At 43.4% G+C, this 21871-nt stretch overlaps 1 protein-coding gene across 1 annotated transcript in view; it reads right to left on the bottom strand.

Moving 5' to 3' along the window:
- The window catches only part of LOC145356432 (growth factor receptor-bound protein 2), a 165894-nt gene that overhangs the window by 56884 nt on the left and 87139 nt on the right, over positions 1–21871 (bottom strand). Inside the window, exon 2 of the mRNA XM_080209154.1 lies at positions 10367–10464. Within this exon, the coding sequence (XP_080065280.1) occupies positions 10367–10464 (98 nt within the window). The remainder of the gene's footprint in view (positions 1–10366; positions 10465–21871) is intronic.

The following is a 21871-nucleotide window of genomic DNA, read 5'->3' as shown; positions in this document are numbered from 1 at the left end:
GGATAATTTGTTAGAAGGTATTTTGAGAGACAGGATCTACAAGCATTTAGAAACACAGGACTGATTAGAAACATCAGCATGGCTTTGTGAGTGGAAAAAAAAGTCTCAAATTTGATCGAGTTTTTTGAAGGGGTAACCAAGGTGATAGATGAGGGCAGTTCAATTGATGTTGTCTACACGGACTTTAGCAAGATACCAAAATGTAGATTGCTGCACAAGGTTAAATCTCACGGAAACCAGGGTGAGGTAGCCAAATGGATACAAAATTGGCTTGATGACAGAAGCCAGAGGGTGGTTGTAGAGGATTGTTTTTCAAACTGGAGGCCTGTGACCAGTGGTGTGCCTCAGGGATCAGTGCTGGGTCCACTGTCACTTGTCATTTATATTAACGATTTGAATGAGAATTTAGGAGGCATTGTTAATAAGTCTGCAGATGACACCAAGATTGGTGGCACAGTGGACAGTGAAGAAGGTTATCTCAGATTGCAACAGGATCTTGATCAACTGGGTCAGTGGGCCGACAAATGACAGATGGAGTTTAATTTAGATAAATGCAAGGTGCTATATTTCGGTAGACTGAACCAGGGCAGGATTTACTCAGCTAATGGTAGGGTGTTGGGGAGAGTTACAGAACAACGTTCCATAACACTCCTTGAAAGTTGAGTCACAGGTGGATAGAGTGGTGAAGGCATTTGGCATGCTTGGTTTCATTGGTCAGAACATGAAATGATGTGGAGATGCCAGCGTTGGACTGGGGTCAACACAGTAAGAAGTCTCACAACACCAGGTTAAAGTCCAGCAAGTTTATTTGATAGTAAACCGACTAGCTTTTGGGGTTTGACCCTTCGTCAGCCAAGTGGAGGGGTCTGGTCACAAACAGAGCATATAAAGGCACACACAGTTTACAGAATACTGATTAGAATGCGAGTCTTTACAGCTAATCAATTCTTAAAAGATGCAGACAATGTGTGTGGAGATAGCATTAAGCATAGGTTAAAGAGATGTGTATTGTCTTCAGATAGGACAGTAAGTGAGATGTTGCAAGCCCAGGCACGGGAGTTAGATAGTGTGACATGAACCCAAGGTCCCAGTTGAGGCCATCCTCGTGTGCGGAACTTGGCTCGGGCAATGGGACCCTGTGCGAGAACCTCTCCAGCTATGTTGAAGGCATCCTGAAACCCATTGTACAAAGAACCCCCCAGCTTTTGTCGTGACACTACGGACTTCCTACAGAAACTCAGCACACATGAAGCGGTTGAACCAGGGACACTCCTTGTCACAATGGATGTCTCAGCACTCTACACCAGCATCACCCACGATGGCGGCATTGCTGCAACTGCCTCACTACTCAACACCGACAACTGCCAGTTTCCAGATGCAATTTTACAAACTCATCCGCTTCATCCTGGACCACAATGTCTTCGCCTTCAACAACCAGTTCTTCATCCAGACACATGGAACAGCCATAGGGACCAAATTCACACTTCAATATGCCAACATCTTCATGCACAGGCTCGAACAAGACCTCTTCACCGCACAGGACCGTCAACCGATGCCATACACTAAATACATCGATGACATTTTCTTCCTTTTGGACTCATGGTGAACAATCACTGAAACAACTACATGATGACATCAATAAGTTCCATCCCACCATCAGATTCACCATGGACTACTCTCCGGAATTGGGTGCATTCTTGGACACATGCATCTTCACTAAGGACGGTCACCTCAGCACCTCACTGTACCGCAAGCCCACGGATAACCTCACAATGTTCCACTTCTCCAGCTTCCACCCTAAACACGTTAAAGAAGCCATCCCTTACGGACAAGCCCTCAGTATACACAGGATCTGCTCAGATGAGGAGGATCGCAACAGACACCTCCAGACGCTGAAAGATGCCCTCATAAGAACAGGATACGGCATTTGATTCATTGATCGACAGTTCCGAAGCGCCACAGTGAAAAACCGCACCGACCTCCTCAGAAGACAAACACAGGACACGGTGGACAGAGTACCCTTCGTCATCCAGTACTTCCCCAGAGCAGAGAAGCTACGACATCTTTTTCGGAGTCTTCATCACGTCATTGATGAAGACGAACATCTCGCCAAGGCCATCCCCACACCCCCACTTCTTGCCTTCAAACAACCGCACAACCTCAAACAGACCATTGTCTGCAGCAAACTATCCAGCCTTCAGGAGAACAGTGACCACAACACCACACAACCCTGTCACAGCAACCTCTGCAAGACATGCCGGATCATCGACATGGATGACATCATCTCACGTGAGAACACCATCCACCAGGTACACGGCATATACTCTTGCAACTCGGCCAACGTTGTCTACCTGATACGCTGCAGGAAAGGATGTCCTGATGCATGGTACATTGGGGAGACCATGCAGACGCTACGGCAATGGATGAACGAACACCGCTTGACAATCACCAGGCAAGACCGTTCTCTTCCCGTTGGCGAGCACTTCAGCGGTCACAAGCATTTGGCCTCTGCTCTTCGGATAAACATTCTCCAACGCAGCCTTCACGACACACGACAGTGCAGAGTCGCTGAGCAGAAAATAATAGCCACGTTCCGCACACGAGGATGACCTCAACTGGGATCTTGGATTCATGTTACACTATCTGTAACCCCCTCATGACTTGCCCAGGCTTGCAACATCTCAATTACTGTCCTGTCTGGAGACAATACACATCTCTTTGACCTATGCTTAATGCTATCTCCACCTTTAAGAATTGATTAGCTGTAAAGACTTGCATTCTAACCAGTATTCTGTAAACTGTGTGCGCCTTTATATGCTCTGTTTGAGACCAGAACTTTCCACTCACCTGACGAAAGGGCAAACCACGAAAGCTAGTGGGTCTATCAAATAAACTTGTTGGACTTTAACCTGGTGTTAAGAAACTTCTTACAGAAGATGGAACACAGGAGTTGGAACATCTTCTTGAAGTTGTACAAGACATTGTTAAGGTCATACTTGGAATACTGTGTACAGTTCCAGTCACCCTATTATAGAAATTATATCACTAAATTAGAAAGAGTGCAGACAAGATTTACTAGGATGCCACTGGGACTTGGTTAAGTTATAAGGAGAGGTTGGATAGACTGGGACTTTTTCCCCTGGAGTGTAGAAGGCTTAGTGGTGATCTTATGAGGTCTATAAAATAATGAGGGGCACAGATCAATGAGACAGTCAATATTTTTTTCCAAAGGTAAGGGAGACTAAAACTAAAGGGCATAGGTTTAAGGTGAAGGGGAGATATTGAAGGATCCAGCGGGCAATTTTTTCAGAGGATGAGTGTGTCTGGAACAAGCTGCCAGAGGTAGCAGTAGAGGCAGATATAATTGTGTCTTTTAAAAAGCGTTGCAACAGTTACATGGGTAAGATGGGTATAGAGCCATATGGACCATTGGGACTAGCTCAGGGGTTTAAAAAAGAGGCAGCATGGACAAGTTGGGCCGAACAGTCTGTTTCCATGCTGTAAACCTCTATGACTCTGACTAGGATAGATGTTTCAGGCAGGCTAAACAGGGATGTAAAAAGGGTGGGGGAGTTGCACTACTGGTTAAGGAGAATATCACAGCTGTACTGCAGGAGGACACCTCGGAGGGCTCACATAGCAAAGCAATATGGGTGGAGTTCAGGAAGAGGAAGGATGTAGTCACAATGTTGGGAGTTTACTATAGGCCGCCCAGCTGCCAGTGGGAGATAGAGGAACAGATATGTAGGCAGATTTTGGCAAGACGTAAAAGTAACTGGGTTGTTGTGGGAGGTTTTAACTTCCCCTATATTGACTAGGGCTCATTTTGTCCTAGGGGCGTGGGTGGGGCAAAGTTTGTAAGGAGCATCAAGGAGGGTTTCTTATAACAGTATGTAGATAGTCCTACGAGGGAAGAGGCCATTCTGAATCTGTATTGGGGAATAAGCCCTGCCATATGTTGATGTTTCAGTAGGGGAACAAGTCAGGAACAGTGACCACAATTCAGTAAGCTTTAAGGGACTGATGAATAAGAATTGAAGTAGATTGGGGGAGGCTTTCAATTAGAAGTTGATAAGGATTCAGGACTGGCACATCTCTGTAAGGATGAAGGATAACATGGCAAGTTTTGGGAACCTTGGATAACGAGAGATATTGTGAGTCTAGTCAGGGAGAAAAAGGAAGCATTTGTCAAGGCTAGGAAACTGGGAACACACGAAACAAGTGTGCAACACAACTAGAAGGAACTCAAACCAGGAGTAAGGAGGGCTAAAAGGGGTCACGAAAAAGCATTGGCCAGCAGGATTAAGGAAAATCCTAAGGCTTTTTATACATATATACAGAGCAAGAGAGTAGCCAGGGAGAGGGTTGGCCCACTCAAGGACAGGGGAGTGAATCTGGGTGTGGAGCCAGAGGAAATTGATAAGATGCGCCATGAGAAAGTGAGGGGGCACGGGATCCAAGGGGACATTGCTTTGTGGATCCAGAACTAGCTTGCCCACAGAAGGCAAAGAGTGGTTATAGATGGGTCACATTCTGCATGGAGGTCAGTCACCAGTGGAATGCCCCAGGGATCTGTTCTGGGACCCTACTCTTTGTGATTTTTATAACTGACCTGGATGAGGAAGTGGAGGGATGGGTTGCTAAGTTTGCTGATGACACGAAGGTCAGAGGTGTTGTGGATACTGTGGAGGGATATCAGAAGTTGCAGCGAGACATTGCTACGATGCAAGACTGGATGGAGAAGCGGCAGATGGAGTTCAACCCAGATAAGTGTGAAGTGGTTCATTTTGGCAGGTCAAATAGGATGGCAGAATATAATATGAATGCTAGGACTCTTAATGTGGAAGATCAGAAAGATTTTGGGGTCCGAGTTCATAGGACGCTCAAAGCAGCTGCACAGGTTGAAGCTGTGGTTAAGAAGGTGCACGGTGTACTGGCCTTCATCATTCGAGGAATTGAGTTTAGGAGTCGAGAGATAACATTGCAGCCATATGGGACCATGGTCAGACCCCACTTGGAGTACTGTGCTCAGTTCTGGTTGCCTCATTACAGGAAGAGTGTGGGAGCCATAGAAAGCGTGCAGAGGAGATTTACAAGGATTTGCCTGGATTGGGGAGCATGCCTTATGAGGATAGGTTGAGGGAGCTCTGCCTTTTCTCCTTGGAGAGACGAAGGATGAGGGGTGACCTGATAGAGGTGTATAAGATGTTGAGAGGTATGATCAAGTGGATAGTCAGAGGCTTTTTTCCAAGGCTGAAATGGTTGCCACAAGAGGACACAGGTTTAAGGAGTAGGTACAGAGATGTCAGGGGTAAGTTTTTCACTCAGAATGCATGGAACGGGCTGCCAGCAACGGTGGTGGAGGTGGATTCCACAGGGTCTTTTAAGAGACTTTTAGGAGAAGTATATGGAACTTAGTAAGATAGAGGGTATAGGTAAGTCTAGTAATCTCTAAGGTAGGGACACACTTTGTGGGCCGAAGGGCCTGTAATTGTGCTGTAGTTTTTCTATGTTTCTAAATGGGCCAGGTATTAGAACCATAGAACACTACAGCATAGAAACAGGCCCTTTGGCCCTTCTTGGCTGTGCCGAACCATTTTCTGTCTAGTCCCACTGACCTGCACCTGGACCATATCCCTCCACACCCCTCTCATCCACGTCACCTGCCCAAGTTTTTCTTAAATGTTAAAAGTGAGTCTGCATTCACCACTTCATCTGACAGCTCATTCCACACTCCCACCACTCTCAGTGAAGAAGCTCCCCCTAATATTCCCTTTAAACTTTTCCCCCTTCACCCTTAACCCATGTCTAGTTTTTTTCTCCCCTAGCCTCAGTGGAAAAAGCCTGCTTGCATTCACTCTATCGATACCTATCATAATTTTATACACCTCTAACAAATCTCCCCTTATTCTTCTACGCTGCAGGGAATAAAGTCCTAGCCTATTCAACCTTTCTCTGTAACTCAGTTTCTCAAGTCCCAGCAACATCCTTGTAAACCTTCTCTGCATTCTTTCAACCCTATTAACAACCTCCCTGTAATTAGGTGATCAAAACTGCACACAATACTCTAAATTCAGCCTCACCATTGTCTTATACAACCATAACATAACATTCCAACTCTTACACTCAATACTTTGATTTATAAAGGCCAATGTTCCAAAAGCACTCTTTACAACCCTATCTACCTGTAATGCCACTTTTAGGGAATTATTATCTGTATCTCCAAATCTCCCCGTTCTACTGCACTCTTCAGTGTCCTACTATTTACCTTGTATGTTCTACCTTGGTCTGTCCTTCCAACGTGCAAAACCTCAATTGTCTGCATTAAACTCCACCTGCCATTTTTCAGCCCATTTTTCTAGCTGGTCCAAATCCCTCTGCAAGCTTTGAAAACCTTCCTCACTGTCCATTACATCTCCAATTCTAGTCTCATCAGCAAATTTGCTGATCCAATTTACCACATTGTCATCCAAATCATTGATATAGATGACAAACAACAATGGACCCAGCATTGATCCCTGTGGCACTAGTCACAGGCCTCCACTCAGAGAAGCAATCCTCCACTACCACTTCCATTGGCTTCTTCCATTGAGCCAATGTCTAATCCAATTTATTATCTCTTCATGTACACCTAGCGACTGAACCTTCCTAACTAACCTCCCATTCGGGCCCTTGTCAAAGGCCTTGCTGAAGTCCATGTAGACAACATCCACTGCCTTCTCTTCATCCATTTTCCTGATAACCTCCTCGAAAAACTAATAGGTTGGTTAAACATTAAACATGACCTATCACGCACAAAGCCACGTTGACTCTCCCTAATAAGTACCTGTCTATCCAAGTATTTGTAGATCCTATTTCTTAGTGCTCCTTTCAATAATTTACCTACTACTGACATTAAGCTTACTGGCATATAATTTCCCAGGTTACTTTTTGAGCCTTTTTTAAACAGCGGAACAACATGAGCTATCCTCCAATCATCCTGCATCTCAGCCGTGGATACCAACATTTTAAATACATCTGCCAGGGCCCCTGCAATTTCAACACTAGTCTCCTTCAAGGTCCGAGGGAATACCCTGTCCGGTCCTGGGAATTTATCTACTCTGATTTGCCTCAAGACAGCAAGCACCTCCTCCCCTTTAATCTATATGGGTTCCAAGACCTCTCTACTTCTTTGCCTTATTTTCATAGACTCCATTCCAATTTCCTTAGTAAAGACAGATGCAAAAAACCCAGCCGACCACACTGATCTTCAAGAGGACCAATTTTATCCCTTACTATCCTTTTGCTCTTAATACACCTCTTAGGATGATCCTTCACCTTGCCAAAGCAACCTTATGTCTTCTTTTAGGCCTCCTGATTTCCTTCTTAAATAGTTTCTTGCACTTTTTATACTCAAGCATCTTATTTGCTCCCTGTTGCCTATACATGTTATATATCTCTCTCTTCTTTATCAAATGTGCAATATCCCACGTCAGTATTCACCAAAGAGAAGAACTTGGTAGATGAGGAGTCCGGGGAAGTTTGAATCATATTGAGATCAAAATGGTGGTGGTTTTGGGATTCTTGAGAAGCATTAAGATAGACCTCAGAATACTGAGAGAGGCAAGGGAGGAAATTGCTGGGGTCCTCACTGGCTACAGGGGAGGTCCCACAGGATTGGAAAATAACCAATGTTGTTCCTTTAAGAAGAATAGCAAGAATAATCCAGGTAATTACAGGCCCATGAGCCTTATGTCAGTGGTAGAGAAATTATTGGAGAGGATTCTTCGAGACAGGATTTACCCTCACTTGGAAATAAGTTCAGGTATTAGTAAGAGGCAACATGGTTTTGTGAAAGGGAGGTTGTGTTTCACCAGCTTGATAGAGTTTTGCGAGGAAGTGATGAAGGTGATTGACGAGGTTGAATAGTGGATATTGTCTGCATAGCCTTCAGTAAGGCCTTTGACAAGGTCCCTCATGGCAGATTGGTGCAGAAGGAAGTCGCATGGGATCAGAGGTGAGCTGGCAAGGTGGAAACAGAACTGGCTCGGTCACAGAAGAGGGTAGCAGTGGAAGACTGTGCTTCTGAATGTAGGGCTATGACAAATGGTGTTCCTCAGGGATCAGTGCTGGGACTGATAAATAAGTAATTTAAATTCTAAATAAGAAGGATCAGTGCTGTTTGTAATATATACATATTATATACAAATGATTTGGAGGAAAATCTAACTGGATTGATTAATAAGTTTGCGGATGACACAAAGGTTGGTGGATGTGGGGAACGCGATGAGGACCATCAGAGGATATAGCAGGATATAGATCGGTTGGAGACTTGAGCAGAGAGATGGCAGATGGAGTTTAATCCAGACAAATGTGAGGTAATGCATTTTGGAAGATCTAATACAGATAGAAAATATACAGTAAATGGTAGAACCCTCAAGAGTATTGATAGGCAAAGGATGTACACGTACACAGGCCACTGAAAGTGGCAATGCAGATGGAGACGGTAGTCACGAAAGCACACAGCATGCTAATCTTCATTGGCCAGGGCACAGTTTAAAAATTGGCAAGTCATGTTGCAGCTTTATAGAACCTCAGTTAGGCCACACTTGGAATATAGTGTTCAATCCTGGTCGCCACACTACCAAAAAGATGGAGGTTTTGGAGAGGGTACAGAAAAGATTTACCAGGATGTTGCCTGGTATGGAGGGCATTAGCTAGGAGGAGAGGTTGGAGAAACTTGGTTTGTTCTCACCAGAATGACGGAGGTTGAGGGGTTAGCTGATATAAAATTTATGAGGGGCACAGACAAAGTGGATAGCTTTTTCTCAGGATGTAAGAGTCAATCACTAGGGGAAAAAGGTTTAAGGTACGAGGGGCAAGGTTTAGAGATGATGTACAAGGCAATGTTTTTTTAAACAGAGGGTGGCGGGTGCCTGGAACTCTCTGCCAGGGGAGGTAGCGGAAACAGGTACAATAGTGACTTTTAAGCGAGAGGGGATCTTGACAAATACATGAATAGGATGTGAATGGAGGGATATAGTCCCCAGAAGGGTAGGGGGTTTTAGTTCAGTTGGGCAGCATGGTGGCACAAGGTTGGAGGGCTGAAGGGCCTGGTCCTGTGCTGTAATTTTCTTTGTTCTTTGAACAGATCGACGTGAATGTCTAAACATATCAAGGCTTAATATGAGAATGATATTCAAGTCCAGCATTACACAAGGAGGGTCATACCACCAAAAGTTAGAGACAACACAAACAGTTCAAAGTATGGTTAAGATATAAGCAGACATATTTTCATACAAGGATACAGTAGGGCTTGTTGATGCACTTACATCAGGAGTCAGCCTGTACATTATTTCTATTACAACAGCATTGAAGAGAGAACTGAATGTTTCCTCCACAGAAATTAAATGAAGACATTTGCAGCAAGAAAGTCTGTTGGGGGATTGCAGTAGGAGGACTGAGTACTAGAATCACATTGTCAATGGAATTTAATGTTGGCAAGTGCGAGGTGGTCCACTTTGGTAGGAATAATGGTAGGAAGGACTATCACTTACGTGGTGAAAAACTGCAGCAGGCGACGGTGCAGAGGGACCTCGGGGTCCTTGTGCATGAGTCGCAAAAACCCAGCCTGCAGGTGCAGCAGGTGGTCAGGAAGGCGAATGGGGTGCTGGCCTTCATAGCGAGGGGGATTGAATACAAAAGTAGGGAGGTCTTGCTGCAGCTGTACAGGGCACTGGTGAGGCCGCAGCTGGAGTACTGTGTGCAGTTTTGGTCGCCGTACTTACGCAAGGATATTTTGGCCTTGGAGGGAGTGCAGAGGAGGTTTACGAGGCTGATGCCGGAGTTGAGGGGGTTGAGCTATGAGGAGAGGCTGAATAAACTAGGCTTGTACTCATTAGAGTTTAGAAGAACGAGGTGAGAACTCATTGAGACATCTAAGATGATGAATGGGATGGATAGGATAGAGGTGGTGAGACACTTCCCACTCAGAAAGGACAGGAGGACTAGGGGGCATAGCCTCAAGATAAAGGGGGAGGCGGTTTAGAACGGAGTTGAGGAGGAACTTCTTCACTCAAAGGGTGGTGAATCTCTGGAATTCTCTGCCCGTTGAAGTGGTGGAGGCTGCCTTGCTAAATATTTTTAAGACGCGGGTTGATGGGTTTTTGATAAGCAAGGGGATTAAGGGTTATGGGGAGAGGGCGGGAATGTGGAACTGAGCCACGACAGATAAGCCATGATCTTATTGAATGGCGGGGCAGGCTCGAAGGGCTAGATGGCCTACTCCTGCTCCTATTTCTTATGTTATGTTATGTTCAAATGCCATCACAAGGTTATGGACAACTTGTTAAGAGTTGGGGAAGGCTGGCCAAATGCTTTTACTTACGGGTGTGGTTTCATTTCAATGTAGTTCTTGGGGATGAAGCCATCTTTTCCATTCAGCTCAGCTTTGTACCAGTTCTGATCACACTCCTCGTTTAAAACCTGTGGAGATTACATACACAGACCGGTTACACTGGGCAGTGAGTAGATGCACTCTTCAATGTGCTCATCTTCATTTAAAATAAAGCCTCAGAAACACAGATTAAAAATGAAGTCAGGATTATGAAGAAAAAAAATCAGACAGGAACTTTTTATTTCACTGAAGAGGTTATAAATAAATCAAAATGGAGAGTACGAGGGGTTGGGGTGTGGTCTGGATATGTTCCTGAAGAGCAAATTGAGGGATAGACCAAGGTGGTTAGGCTGACCTGAGATTTCCAATGCTAAAAGGTTTTGCACTCTCCCATATTCCCAGTTATTCTCTCCCTGAGCCCAGGGCGGGGGCAGCCTGCTCCCAGATTACGCTGCTCTGAACTGTGACAGTGTCGAAAGTGAGGACTCCTTATCATTGTTTCCTTCTGGTCATGCTGGCCTCAATAATCATTGCTTCAAATGTGATGGACAAACAGTATTGCTCAGAAATATAATTGGAACTTAATAAACTGTACAAAAGCACAGGCATTTCTACGCGAGGGTGGGTAGTAACGAGCTATGTCGGGTTCATGGTCCAGGCAATATTTATATCGTGAATAATTTTCCTGGTTCAGTGTAGTACTGTATCTGCATCTGAACTGTCACAGGTTCAGAAGTGATGGAGAAACAGTATTGCTCAGAAATGGAAGCTTCATTTGTTTCAGCCTTTAGAATAAGCACCTATTGTACTCTGGATGATCTAAAGTGTTGTCACTTTAATGAAGTCACAGAGTCAGAGGTTTACAATATGGAAACAGGCACTTTGGCTCAACTTGCCCATGCCACTTTTTTTTAAGCTAGTCCCAATTGCCCCCATTTGGCTCATATCCCTCTATACCATCTTACCCATATACCTGTCTAAACACTTCTTTTAAAAGTACTTTTTAAAAAATGGGTTGATCCCATGCAGGGATGTCAGCAAATATGGTCATCAATTTGCATAGCCTAAAATTTCACAACCAGCGAGATAAAGAACAAATTATTCTGCTTAGGTGATTTTTTTGTTTAGGAGAATGCAGGAACGCCCCAGCATCTTTTGTTTCCCCACAATGGGTTTCAGTTTAACATCTCACCTAAGAGATGTGCTGACGCAGTTCTGCACTGGAGTGTCAACCTAATTCACTTGCTTTAGTCCTAAAGCAAGGTTCAAGACTTAAGTTACAATTGCAATGCAACAATATGGTTTCACATCTACTTTAACATAAATGGCAGCTGGAGTGGGTCCTTCAAGCCTGATCCATAATTTTCAATAATACAGGTAGGCAATTCAGGATATCAGCACCATAAAAAAAAATTATCACAGGAGTGAAGGACATATTTATCCATTTCTTCTTACTCTGGAGACACTGAATTCTGCTTGGCAACTGCTCCAGCCTGGTAAGGCCCAATGGGAAAACTGAGACAGTGAGCACCTATGTTACTCACCCATTAAGGCATCAACTCCAATTTATATCTGTACCCAGCATCCAGTGGCCACAAGTTTCACTGGATTGCCATCAAGCACACAAACCCTGCTGATTTCCATCCCTCCCAGCCAGAAAACAACAATATATGATTCAACGAAGACTATTGTCTTCGTTGTCTTTTTAGCCCAGTCAGAGGGAAATTTTTCTCGGTAATGGACATAATTTGAGTGTTTTAATAAAACTTTTTTTTAAAACAAACTGATATTGGCCAAACTCAGTCCAAATAAGAGATGAATGCCACCACTATGGGGTGCTATCAAAGGGATTTCTGGAGCATGCAGAAACCACGAGGGAACACCTATTCCTAATGTTCCACTGCAATTTTTAAGGATCAAATTACCATGAATTGGCCGCTTCCATGCTGGAATCATTCTATAGGTTTGATCGATTGTGACAAAACTCTTAGAACATAAAACAGCACAGGCCCTTCGGCACTCAATGTTGTGCCGAGCTACGTCCAAACCCAAGATCAAGCTATCCCACTCCCTATCATTCTGGTGTGCTCCATGTGCCTATCCAATAACCGCTTGAAAGTTCCTAAAGTGTCCGACTCCACTATTACAGCATGCAGTCTATTCCACACCCCAACCACTCAGTGAAGAACCTACCTCGGACATCCTTCCTATATCTCCCACCACGAACCTTATAGTTATGCCCCCTAGTGCCAGCTACATCCACCTGAGGAAAAAGTCTGCACATCCACTCTATCTATTCATTGGATAGGCATATGGATAATATTGGAATAGTTTAGGTTAGAGGGTCATTAGATTGGTTCCACTGGTCAGCGCAACATCGAGGGCCAAAGGGCCTGTACTGCGCTGTAATATTCTAAGCTCTATTGCCCTCATCATCTTATAAACCTCTATTAAGTTGCCTCTCATCCTCCTCTGCTTTAAAGAGAAAAGTCCCAGCTCCCTCAACCTTTCCTCATAAGACCTACCCTCCAAACCAGGCAGCATCCTGGTAAATCTCCTCTGCACTCTCTCCAATGCTTCCACATCCTTCTTACAGTGAGGTGACCAGAACTGAACACAATGTTCCAAATGTGGTCTCACCAGCGCCCGGTATAGTTGTAGCGTAACCCCATGGCTCTTAAACTCAAACCCCGTGTTAATAAATGCTAACATACTATAAAGCCTTCTTCACGGCTCTATCCACTTGAGCGGCCACCTTCAGAGATCTCTCTGTTCCTCCACAGTCCTCAGAACCCTGCCTTAATTTATGAAAATACACTACCTGTTCAGTAACTGCACTGTTCACTCAAAGCCAAGGCACTGTAGCTCAGCACTTCTAAAATAAGATTTTTTTCTGTCATTGATCTGTGAAGTAGTCATTGTAACCGCTCACCTCACTTCGAATTTTGCTCCAACATATAGTAGCAAAGTCGTGATTCTGTGATAGTTGTCTATTATTTAACAAGTACATAGGTAAGCAATGCAGTTGGAAAATTACCAGTAAAGAGAGTTAAGGGCCTCTGATCCAGTGGGTTAATCATCCTTTCACCTTAAATCCATGTCATGGGGAGCAAGTTCTCATGCATTACTAGGGTGTCACCTCCCCAAGCTGTACTAGATATTTGCTCACTGGTTTATATAATCTCATTACTCTCTTGCAGTCCCACCTAATCATTACAGTTCAGTGGTAGGGGAAAATAAAACACTTCACCCAGAGTGGGAAGTTTAAAGAATAATAAATCAACAGTTTCAAATGGGCAGCAGGGTTTTGGTAAATGACCATATCTGCTTCATCAGTGCTGCAAGATTACCTTCCTTACTCCTTCAACATACATCTTATTCCAAATGAGGTCAGAAAGAACTGTCCCCCACACACAAACCATTTGTAACTTAACTCCCGGAACTTGTTAACTCAGCAAACTTAAGCCCATCTTTTCACATGCTCCTGCATTGCCACTTTTATGATTGCTGTCATTCAGTTCAGTTGCAAATCTCTATTTATAATGATTTTGGTGAAAGTCACATCAGAAACATTTACCCATTCTGAAACATTTATTGTTCTGAGGAACAGTCATCAACCAGAAACAGTCTCTCGCCAAAGTGATGCCTGACCTGCTGAGCACTTCCAGTGTCAGGTTTTATTTCAGATTTTCAATATCTGCAGTATTATGCTTTTGCATTAGCGCATTGTTCCTGATTACCAGTGTTTGACGTTCCTTTCTTATCCATCATTTACAGGTATAAGGGGCAGAAACTCAGTCCGAGAAAAACTAGAAATGAGCTTTGGAGACTGGTGGAGCCATTTTTGTGCTGAGGGAGTATTCACTTCTAACTGAGCAGGAAGTTAGGGCATCAGTTTAACCAGAGATACAAGCAAACCTGACAGTACTGTACCCGTGTTATACAGACAGACCTGTACCCCAGTGTTATACAGTGACAGACCTGTACCCACCAGTACTGTACCCCAGTGTTATACAGTGACAGACCTGCACATCAGTGTAATTCACTGTTGGACCTGTCCTAACAAGTGGTGCAGACTGCCATTAACACTCAGAAGAAAACAAATTTGAAATGTATTTCTTACAGTTAAAAATGATCATCAGTACCTTTCAGAGATGTAGCGCCATTTTACTAATAGCTCTGCTGATGACTTAGAATTATTATGGGCTAAATGCACCTCAGTTGCTATTCATTCCACTTAATTGTTACTTCCCCAAATTTAGCATTTCTGATAGTTGGAGCAGCTTTTGCTCAAGGCAGAAAACCCTTAAGCAAACAACTGTGAATGGAAATCCACATTCTCAGTGCACAGCATGCAGTATACAATATCATTTAACAACCTGATAATAAAACATCCATGACTGATGCCCGTAAGACATTTCTGGACTTACATGTACTGATTGTGACCTGTCAGAGTTTGCCTGATTTAACCTGATTTATAGTCATCAGTTAAGCCACACCTGAGAATACCTGAATCGTCATGGCTTCCCTGGCCAGCAAACAGTGAAATTTGGGCTACTTCCTAAAATAAACATTCTCAGCTCAATACTGTCCCGCATTACGAAATTCTCAATAATTTGCATAGGGTCTTAATAGCAAAAATATCTGAAAGTGCTTCATAGGAGCATATTTAAATAATGGCACCAAGCCAAACGAGGAGACGTTACACCACTGATGGCAGTGAGAGGGAACTGCAAGATGGATAAGAGGTCAGAGGTGGAGAAACATTGATTTTGCAATGTTGTTGGAGCCTTCAAAGATAAGATTGGGTGAGGCCATGGAGGGATCTGAATACAAGGGTGGGCATTTTAAAAGCAAGATGATCAGAAGCTGGGTTAGGAAACAAAGGGGTGAATGAAACTTGGTGCGAGTCAGGATGTGGACAAAGCTTCGGATGAGCTCAAGGTTTTTTGAAGCTGAAGGAGAACAGTCAGGAGTGTATTGGAAAACAAACATGTGAAATAGGAGAAGTAAGCCACTCAGCCCCTTGAGCCCATTCTGCCATTCAATAAGACTATCACTGATCTAACTGTGTTTCAAATTCCACATTTCTGTCTGACGCAATAACCTTTGATTCTTTTCAAGCATTTGTCTTCACCTTAAAAAATATTGAATGACCTCACCCTCCAATAGATTCTAAGGCAAAGAGTTCCAAAGTTTCACAACCTTCAGAGAAAAAAATTCTTTTCATCTTTATTCTAAAAAACCAACTACTAATTCTAAAACCACTACAGTTCTGGAATTCAGAAGGTGAAACATCCTTTCCACATTCACCATTTCAATCAAGTTGCTCCTCACTCTTCAAAACTCCAATGGAAACAAGCCCAGTCTGTCCAACCTTCTCTCATAATACAACCAGCTTATTAAAGCTTCCAATCGAGTAAACCTCCTCTGAACTGCCTCCAATGCATTTATATTTGTGCTTAAATGAGAAAAACTAAATATTGAAGATGAGGTCACATCAGTGCCATGTATAAGTGAATCATAAAATCCTGACTTTTATGTCCAATGAAGGATAACATTCCATTGGCTGCTTTCATTACATGCTTTGCTTGCGTACTAACCTTTTGTGACTAACATATGAGAATGCATAGATCCCTCTGCACCTCGGAATTCTGCAGCCGTTCTCTGTGTAAGTAATAATCTGCTTTTTTATTCTTCCAGCCAAAGTGAACAACTTCATGTTCCCACATTATATGCCATCTGCCAGATCTGTGCTTACTCACTCACCCTATTACTGTCTGCAACCTTATGTCCCATTCACAACATACTTTCCCACCTATCTTTGTGCTGTTTGCAAATTTAGATGAGTGGAGCGCAGGCATGGCAGCTAAGTCAATGAAGTAAAATGCAAATGAAGCCCCAGCTCACCCTTGCAGGATTCCACTCCTCACACCCCGCCAAAGACCCATTTATACATACTGTTTTCTGCCAGCCAATCTTCACTCCAGACCAACATATTACCCTCTACACCATGAGCTCTGATTTTTCACAATAACCTTTAATGTGACATCAAATGCCTTCTGGAAATCCAAGTACTGAACATCTACAGATTCCCCTTTATCCACATTTCATGTTTCTCCTTCAAAGAACTCCAATAAATTGGTTAAACATGATTTCCCGGTCACAAAACTATGCTGACTCTTCCAGATTACCTTCAGTTTTTCTAAATGCACAGCTATAACCTCCTTACCACCTTCACCAGTTTGCTGTTTTCGGCCTCCGTACTTTCTTGAATAAAGGGGTCGCATCTGTTACGTTGTGGTCTGATGGAACCTTTCCAGAATCTAGAGCTAAAACGCATGGATGAGGGTCAGCATCTGAGTTCAGGCAGGGCTGATGCTGACTGATATCATGGAGGATGAAGCAGATGACCTAAGTAATGAAGGTGACTTAGAAGTTCAGCTGAGGGCCAAAGAGGACACCAAATCTACAAAAAATCTAATTAATTGGAACACTATCTTGGAAAAGCAATGGAATCTGTGGTGAGTGGTTGTGATGATGGTTTTAATCGTCCTAATATCTAACTAAAGGAAATATCATCTCACATAGGACTGGATCAGCAGTCACAGAAACTGAGCGAGGTTTGAAAGAGGTGGTGGAGAGGTAGAACTGGGAGTGAGCTTGACGTATTTTGAGATGATACAACTATGGGTGGGCAATATCAGCTCAGTATCTACTGGCCAAACTGTAGTGAAAGGATTTCCATGCATTCCTGATATTTGCATTACATTTGTCCACAAATAACAATACCAGCCCCTATAGCTGGAGGTTTGTGGTCACTATTTTCCAATCCTTTGCCTAATGTCACAGCTTCAGCTCTTGTTCAGGCTTGTTTTCCCCAAAACCTCTTCAATGAGAATCTCATTCAGTTAACAAGGTATCTTGGCCAATCCATCACCCAGTAAGCATCTGTACTCATGAGCAAATAATGTACTCCCACTTATGCATAAACTTCCAAAGATCATAAGAACTAGGAGCAAGAGAAGGCAATTCAGCCCTTCAAGCCTGCTCTGCCATTTAATACGATCATGGCTGATCTCATCACAGCTTAATTGCCCGCTCCCCATAACCCTGCATCCTTCTACTAATTACAAATATCTACCTCCTCCTCAAAAAAGCTGCTGCGGTTTACTGGTAAACACTTCAGAGTGGTCACACTGCTGTGTTTATTAGCAAACATTGATGATTATAGAGACACCAGCATCAGCCACTCCTGAACAATTCAGATAGTATTTGACACATTGTAATATCCACGAGGGAGGAATAACATTCATTCAACGGGGATCTGGAGACAGTTTGAGGCCAGAAAAAGTAATATTCGAACTGTAGAAAGTTTACCATTTATAAGTTGCCACAATTTAAGTTCTGCTCTCAACCAATGCAAGAGTGTCAAAGTATTTTGAAATCCTCTCACATTTATCCTAAACAGGAAAAACGGAAAGTGAGGAAAGAGTAAACCAGTCAAATCAACAATGGTTGGAAAGATTGGACTACCATGCAAAACCTGAAGTTCCCATAATCTTGGCAAAATTCTGCTAAATAATTTATTGTAAAACGCATAAATTAACTTACAAAAATGGCAAGATCAGCACAAGTGCTTTTCACATTAATCAATTAACTAGAATGTAAACAGCCCAATTCCAGTCAAATGCAAAAATCTAAAAAAAATGTCTTTACAATCAAAGTCATTTGCTAGAATCTGATGTCCTGATGTAAAGACAATGCTCAGAATGTGTGGATTCTGCCTGACCTCCCCTGCAGCAGGTTGGTCAAATTCAACGGCATTTCTTCTCTTGCTGTGCTACTCTGATCATACGCTGCCCCTGACCCTGTGCTGCCCTTGAATGAAGAGCAGCAATGCAACATTCCTCCAACTGCAGCCTCTTCCATTCCCATTTCCTGTGAATTTAAAGCTTTGGCTTTCAGTGCAAGAGGCAATGATTTACTGCTTCATACTGCATTGAGAAGTACATCTACATTATATGCTGGGGAGGACTTAATTCGATAATCTATTTATCCAAAGATGAAACTGAGCGAAAGTCAGACCATTCAGCCTAATCCCAGGCTGGACTCCATTGTCAGCTGAGTTGCAAGAGTCCTAAATGAAACAATGCTGCAGCGTCCATCTGTCTCAGAGTAAACCAACAGCTCAAAACCATATCCATACAACCACAAAACTAGAGCCTCTTCCCCTCACTCCCAGAACCAGGATAGAGTCCCTTTGTCCTCACTTTTCATTCCACCAACTTCCATTTTCAAAGGATCGTTCTCTGCCATTTCTGCCAGCATGATGCCACCAAACATATCTTCCCCTCACTCTGTCAGCATTCCAGATGGACCATTCCCTCTGGGATACTCTGGTCCACTCCTCCATCACACCCAACACCCCAACTCTGTGCACTGACATTGAGTCTGGATGACCTTCAGGGTTCATTGTAGCAGAAGGAGCTGGATAGAGGGCCAGTGAGAGAGCAGATGGAGGTGATCATGGCCAAGGAGAATGCTGATAACAGCCATTAAGAGATCAGAATGAGTTAACGGCAGAACGGCAAAGGACAAACTGAGACATGTAGATGGAAAGCGAGATAAAAAGGGGAAATTGAAAAATGGATCAATGTAAGCATTGAAAATAATTTTCCATGGAACACCTCCCTCTTCATCACTTCCTTGCTCATCATCCAAAGGCTTAACACTTCAGGTAAAGCAGCGATCCTTTAATTTGGTCCACTGCATTTGCTGCTCCCAATGAGACTTACTCTACATCAGAGATACCAAACGCAGACTGGATGGCCGCTTTGCGGAACATCTTCACTCCGTGACCTTCCAGTCACTTAACACTTCGAAACACCATCTTGCTCTCATGTCTATCCTTGGCTTTTGGCAATATTCCAATGAAGCTCAACACTGACTGGAGGAATAGCACCTCATCTTCCGAATGGGCACTTTACAACTTTCTAGCTTTAACATTAAATTCAGCATGTTCAGATCATGAACTCTCTCCTCCACCCCTTTTTAAAATTTTATGTACTTTTAAATTTATTTTCAGCGCTTCCATTGATCCATTTTTCAATTTCCCCCTTTTATCTCGCTTTCCAACTATTTTCCCTTACATGTCTCAGGTTGTCCTTTGCCATTCTGCTCACCTTTGTTCTGCCGTTAACTCATTCTGATCTCTTAATGGCTGTTATCAGCATCCTTCTTAGCCATGATCACCTCCATCTGCACTCTCACTGGCCCTCTATCCAGCCCCTTCTGCTGCAATGAACCCTGGAGGCCATCCAGACTCAATGTTAGCTCTACTCTCTCTCCACCGATGCAGTTAGACAAGCTGAGATTTTTCAGCATTTTTTGTTGCAGAACTAAACCATTTCTAGTTCAGCTGGTACCAAAATAGAAATCTGAATCAGAGTGGCCACATCATCTATTGAGCAAAGTGCTGGATGTGTTTCATTCCCCAACAGTAGCAGTGCTGAATAAAAAGCAGCGAAAAATGAAACAGTACTTTGCTAATCAGAATCAAGCTAATCAGAATTCCACTAAGGAAAAAAAAACGACTTAATTGGAAAGACTGAGGTGATATTCTTCGATTCCTGCCAGAAATTCTCCACACTTGATACTACTACTACTCTCTCAGCTTGAGCAAAACGTACCTTGCCTTAGCCAATCTCTGTCACTTAATTTATTACCTTTATTCCACTGCGTTCCCTCTTCTCCCAAAGGTGCTTAATCCTGCTGTGGTCCAATTCCAGAGATGCCAACAAGCCTCAATGAAATAGCCTTTCTGCTCAAGTGATACTTAATGTGCGTCGGGAGGTCAGTAACCATTGAAGGCATCATAACTGGACAAATCATTTTCTCAATTGATGTCCCTCAATGGGTCTACATAGCAGGGACTAGACAGCTATTGGGGGAAGAATACAGCCCAAGTTTCCTGCCCTACCCCAAGATATCATCAACTGCAATAGAACATAGAACATAGAACATAGAACATTACAGCGCAGAACAGGCCCTTCGGCCCACGATGTTGCGCCGACCAGTTACAAAAACAATGACCCACTAGCCTATACCAATCCCTTTTCGTCCATAAACCTATCCAGAGATCTCTTAAACGCCCCCAAACTAGACGCATCTACAACTGCAGCAGGCAGGGCATTCCAATCCCTCACCACCCGCTGGGTAAAGAACCTACCCCTGACATCCGTCCTGTAGCTACCCCCCCTTAATTTAAAGTCATGCCCCCTCGTGCTAGCTTTCTCCATCCGAGGAAAAAGGCTATCACTATCCACCCTATCTAAACCCCTAATCATCTTATATGTTTCAATAAGATCCCCTCTTAGCCGCCTTCTTCCCAACGAAAACAACCCTAGATCCCTCAGTCTCTCCTCATAGGACCTCCCCACCATACCAGGCAACATCCTAGTAAACCTCCTCTGCACCCTCTCCAACGCCTCCACATCCTTCTTGTAATGCGGGGACCAGAACTGCACACAGTACTCCAAGTGCGGCCGCACTAGAGTAGTGTACAGTTGCAACATTACACTGCGACTCCTAAATTCAATCCCCCTACCAATAAACGCCAAGACACCGTACGCCTTCTTGACAACCTTATCTACTTGATTCCCAACTTTCAGGGATCTATGTACACACACACCTAGATCCCTCTGTTCATCCACACTATTCAAAGTCCTCCCGTTAGCCCTATACTCGACACATCTGTTGCTCCTACCAAAGTGAATTACCTCACACTTCTCCGCATTAAATTCCATCCGCCACCTCTCGGCCCAGCTCTGCAACCTATCTAAGTCTCCCTGCAGACTATGACACCCTTCCTCACAATCTACCACACCTCCAACTTTGGTGTCATCAGCAAATTTACTAATCCACCCAACTATACCCTCATCCAGATCATTAATAAAAATTACAAACAACAGTGGCCCCAAAACAGATCCCTGAGGCACACCACTCGTAACTGCACTCCATGATGAATATTTACCATCCACCACCACCCTCTGTCTCCTATCTGATAGCCAATTCCTGATCCAACTTCCTAGATTACCCACAATCCCATACATCTGCATTTTCTGCAGAAGCCTACCATGGTGAACCTTATCGAACGCCTTACTAAAAGTCCAACTAACATCTACTTAGGGAGCTGATGCTTTGATTTGTATTGGATTAGGCCATTATCCAATGAATTAGTAGGAAACCAACCAAGATTTAATTTGCAACAAAACACAATAATTACTAAGTTGGGAGATTCTATTTGAAATACTTAGCACATTTTCTTCCAAGCTCTTGATTGACAAATCATGCATTCCTGATAAAGATGCATCACATCACAGATGCATCTAATTTGATGGTTACGATCATGCAAGCTATTGCAATCTTTAGTGAAATATAACGGACTGTAACACTGCTTTACACCAGAAAGAGGAAAAAAGTACAGATGGCACA

The sequence above is a fragment of the Carcharhinus amblyrhynchos genome, chromosome 21, assembly GCF_965287045.1.
Source record: "Carcharhinus amblyrhynchos chromosome 21, sCarAmb.v2.hapA, whole genome shotgun sequence".
Classification (NCBI taxonomy): Eukaryota; Metazoa; Chordata; class Chondrichthyes; order Carcharhiniformes; family Carcharhinidae; genus Carcharhinus; species Carcharhinus amblyrhynchos.
This window is presented reverse-complemented; position numbering and strand designations above follow the sequence as displayed.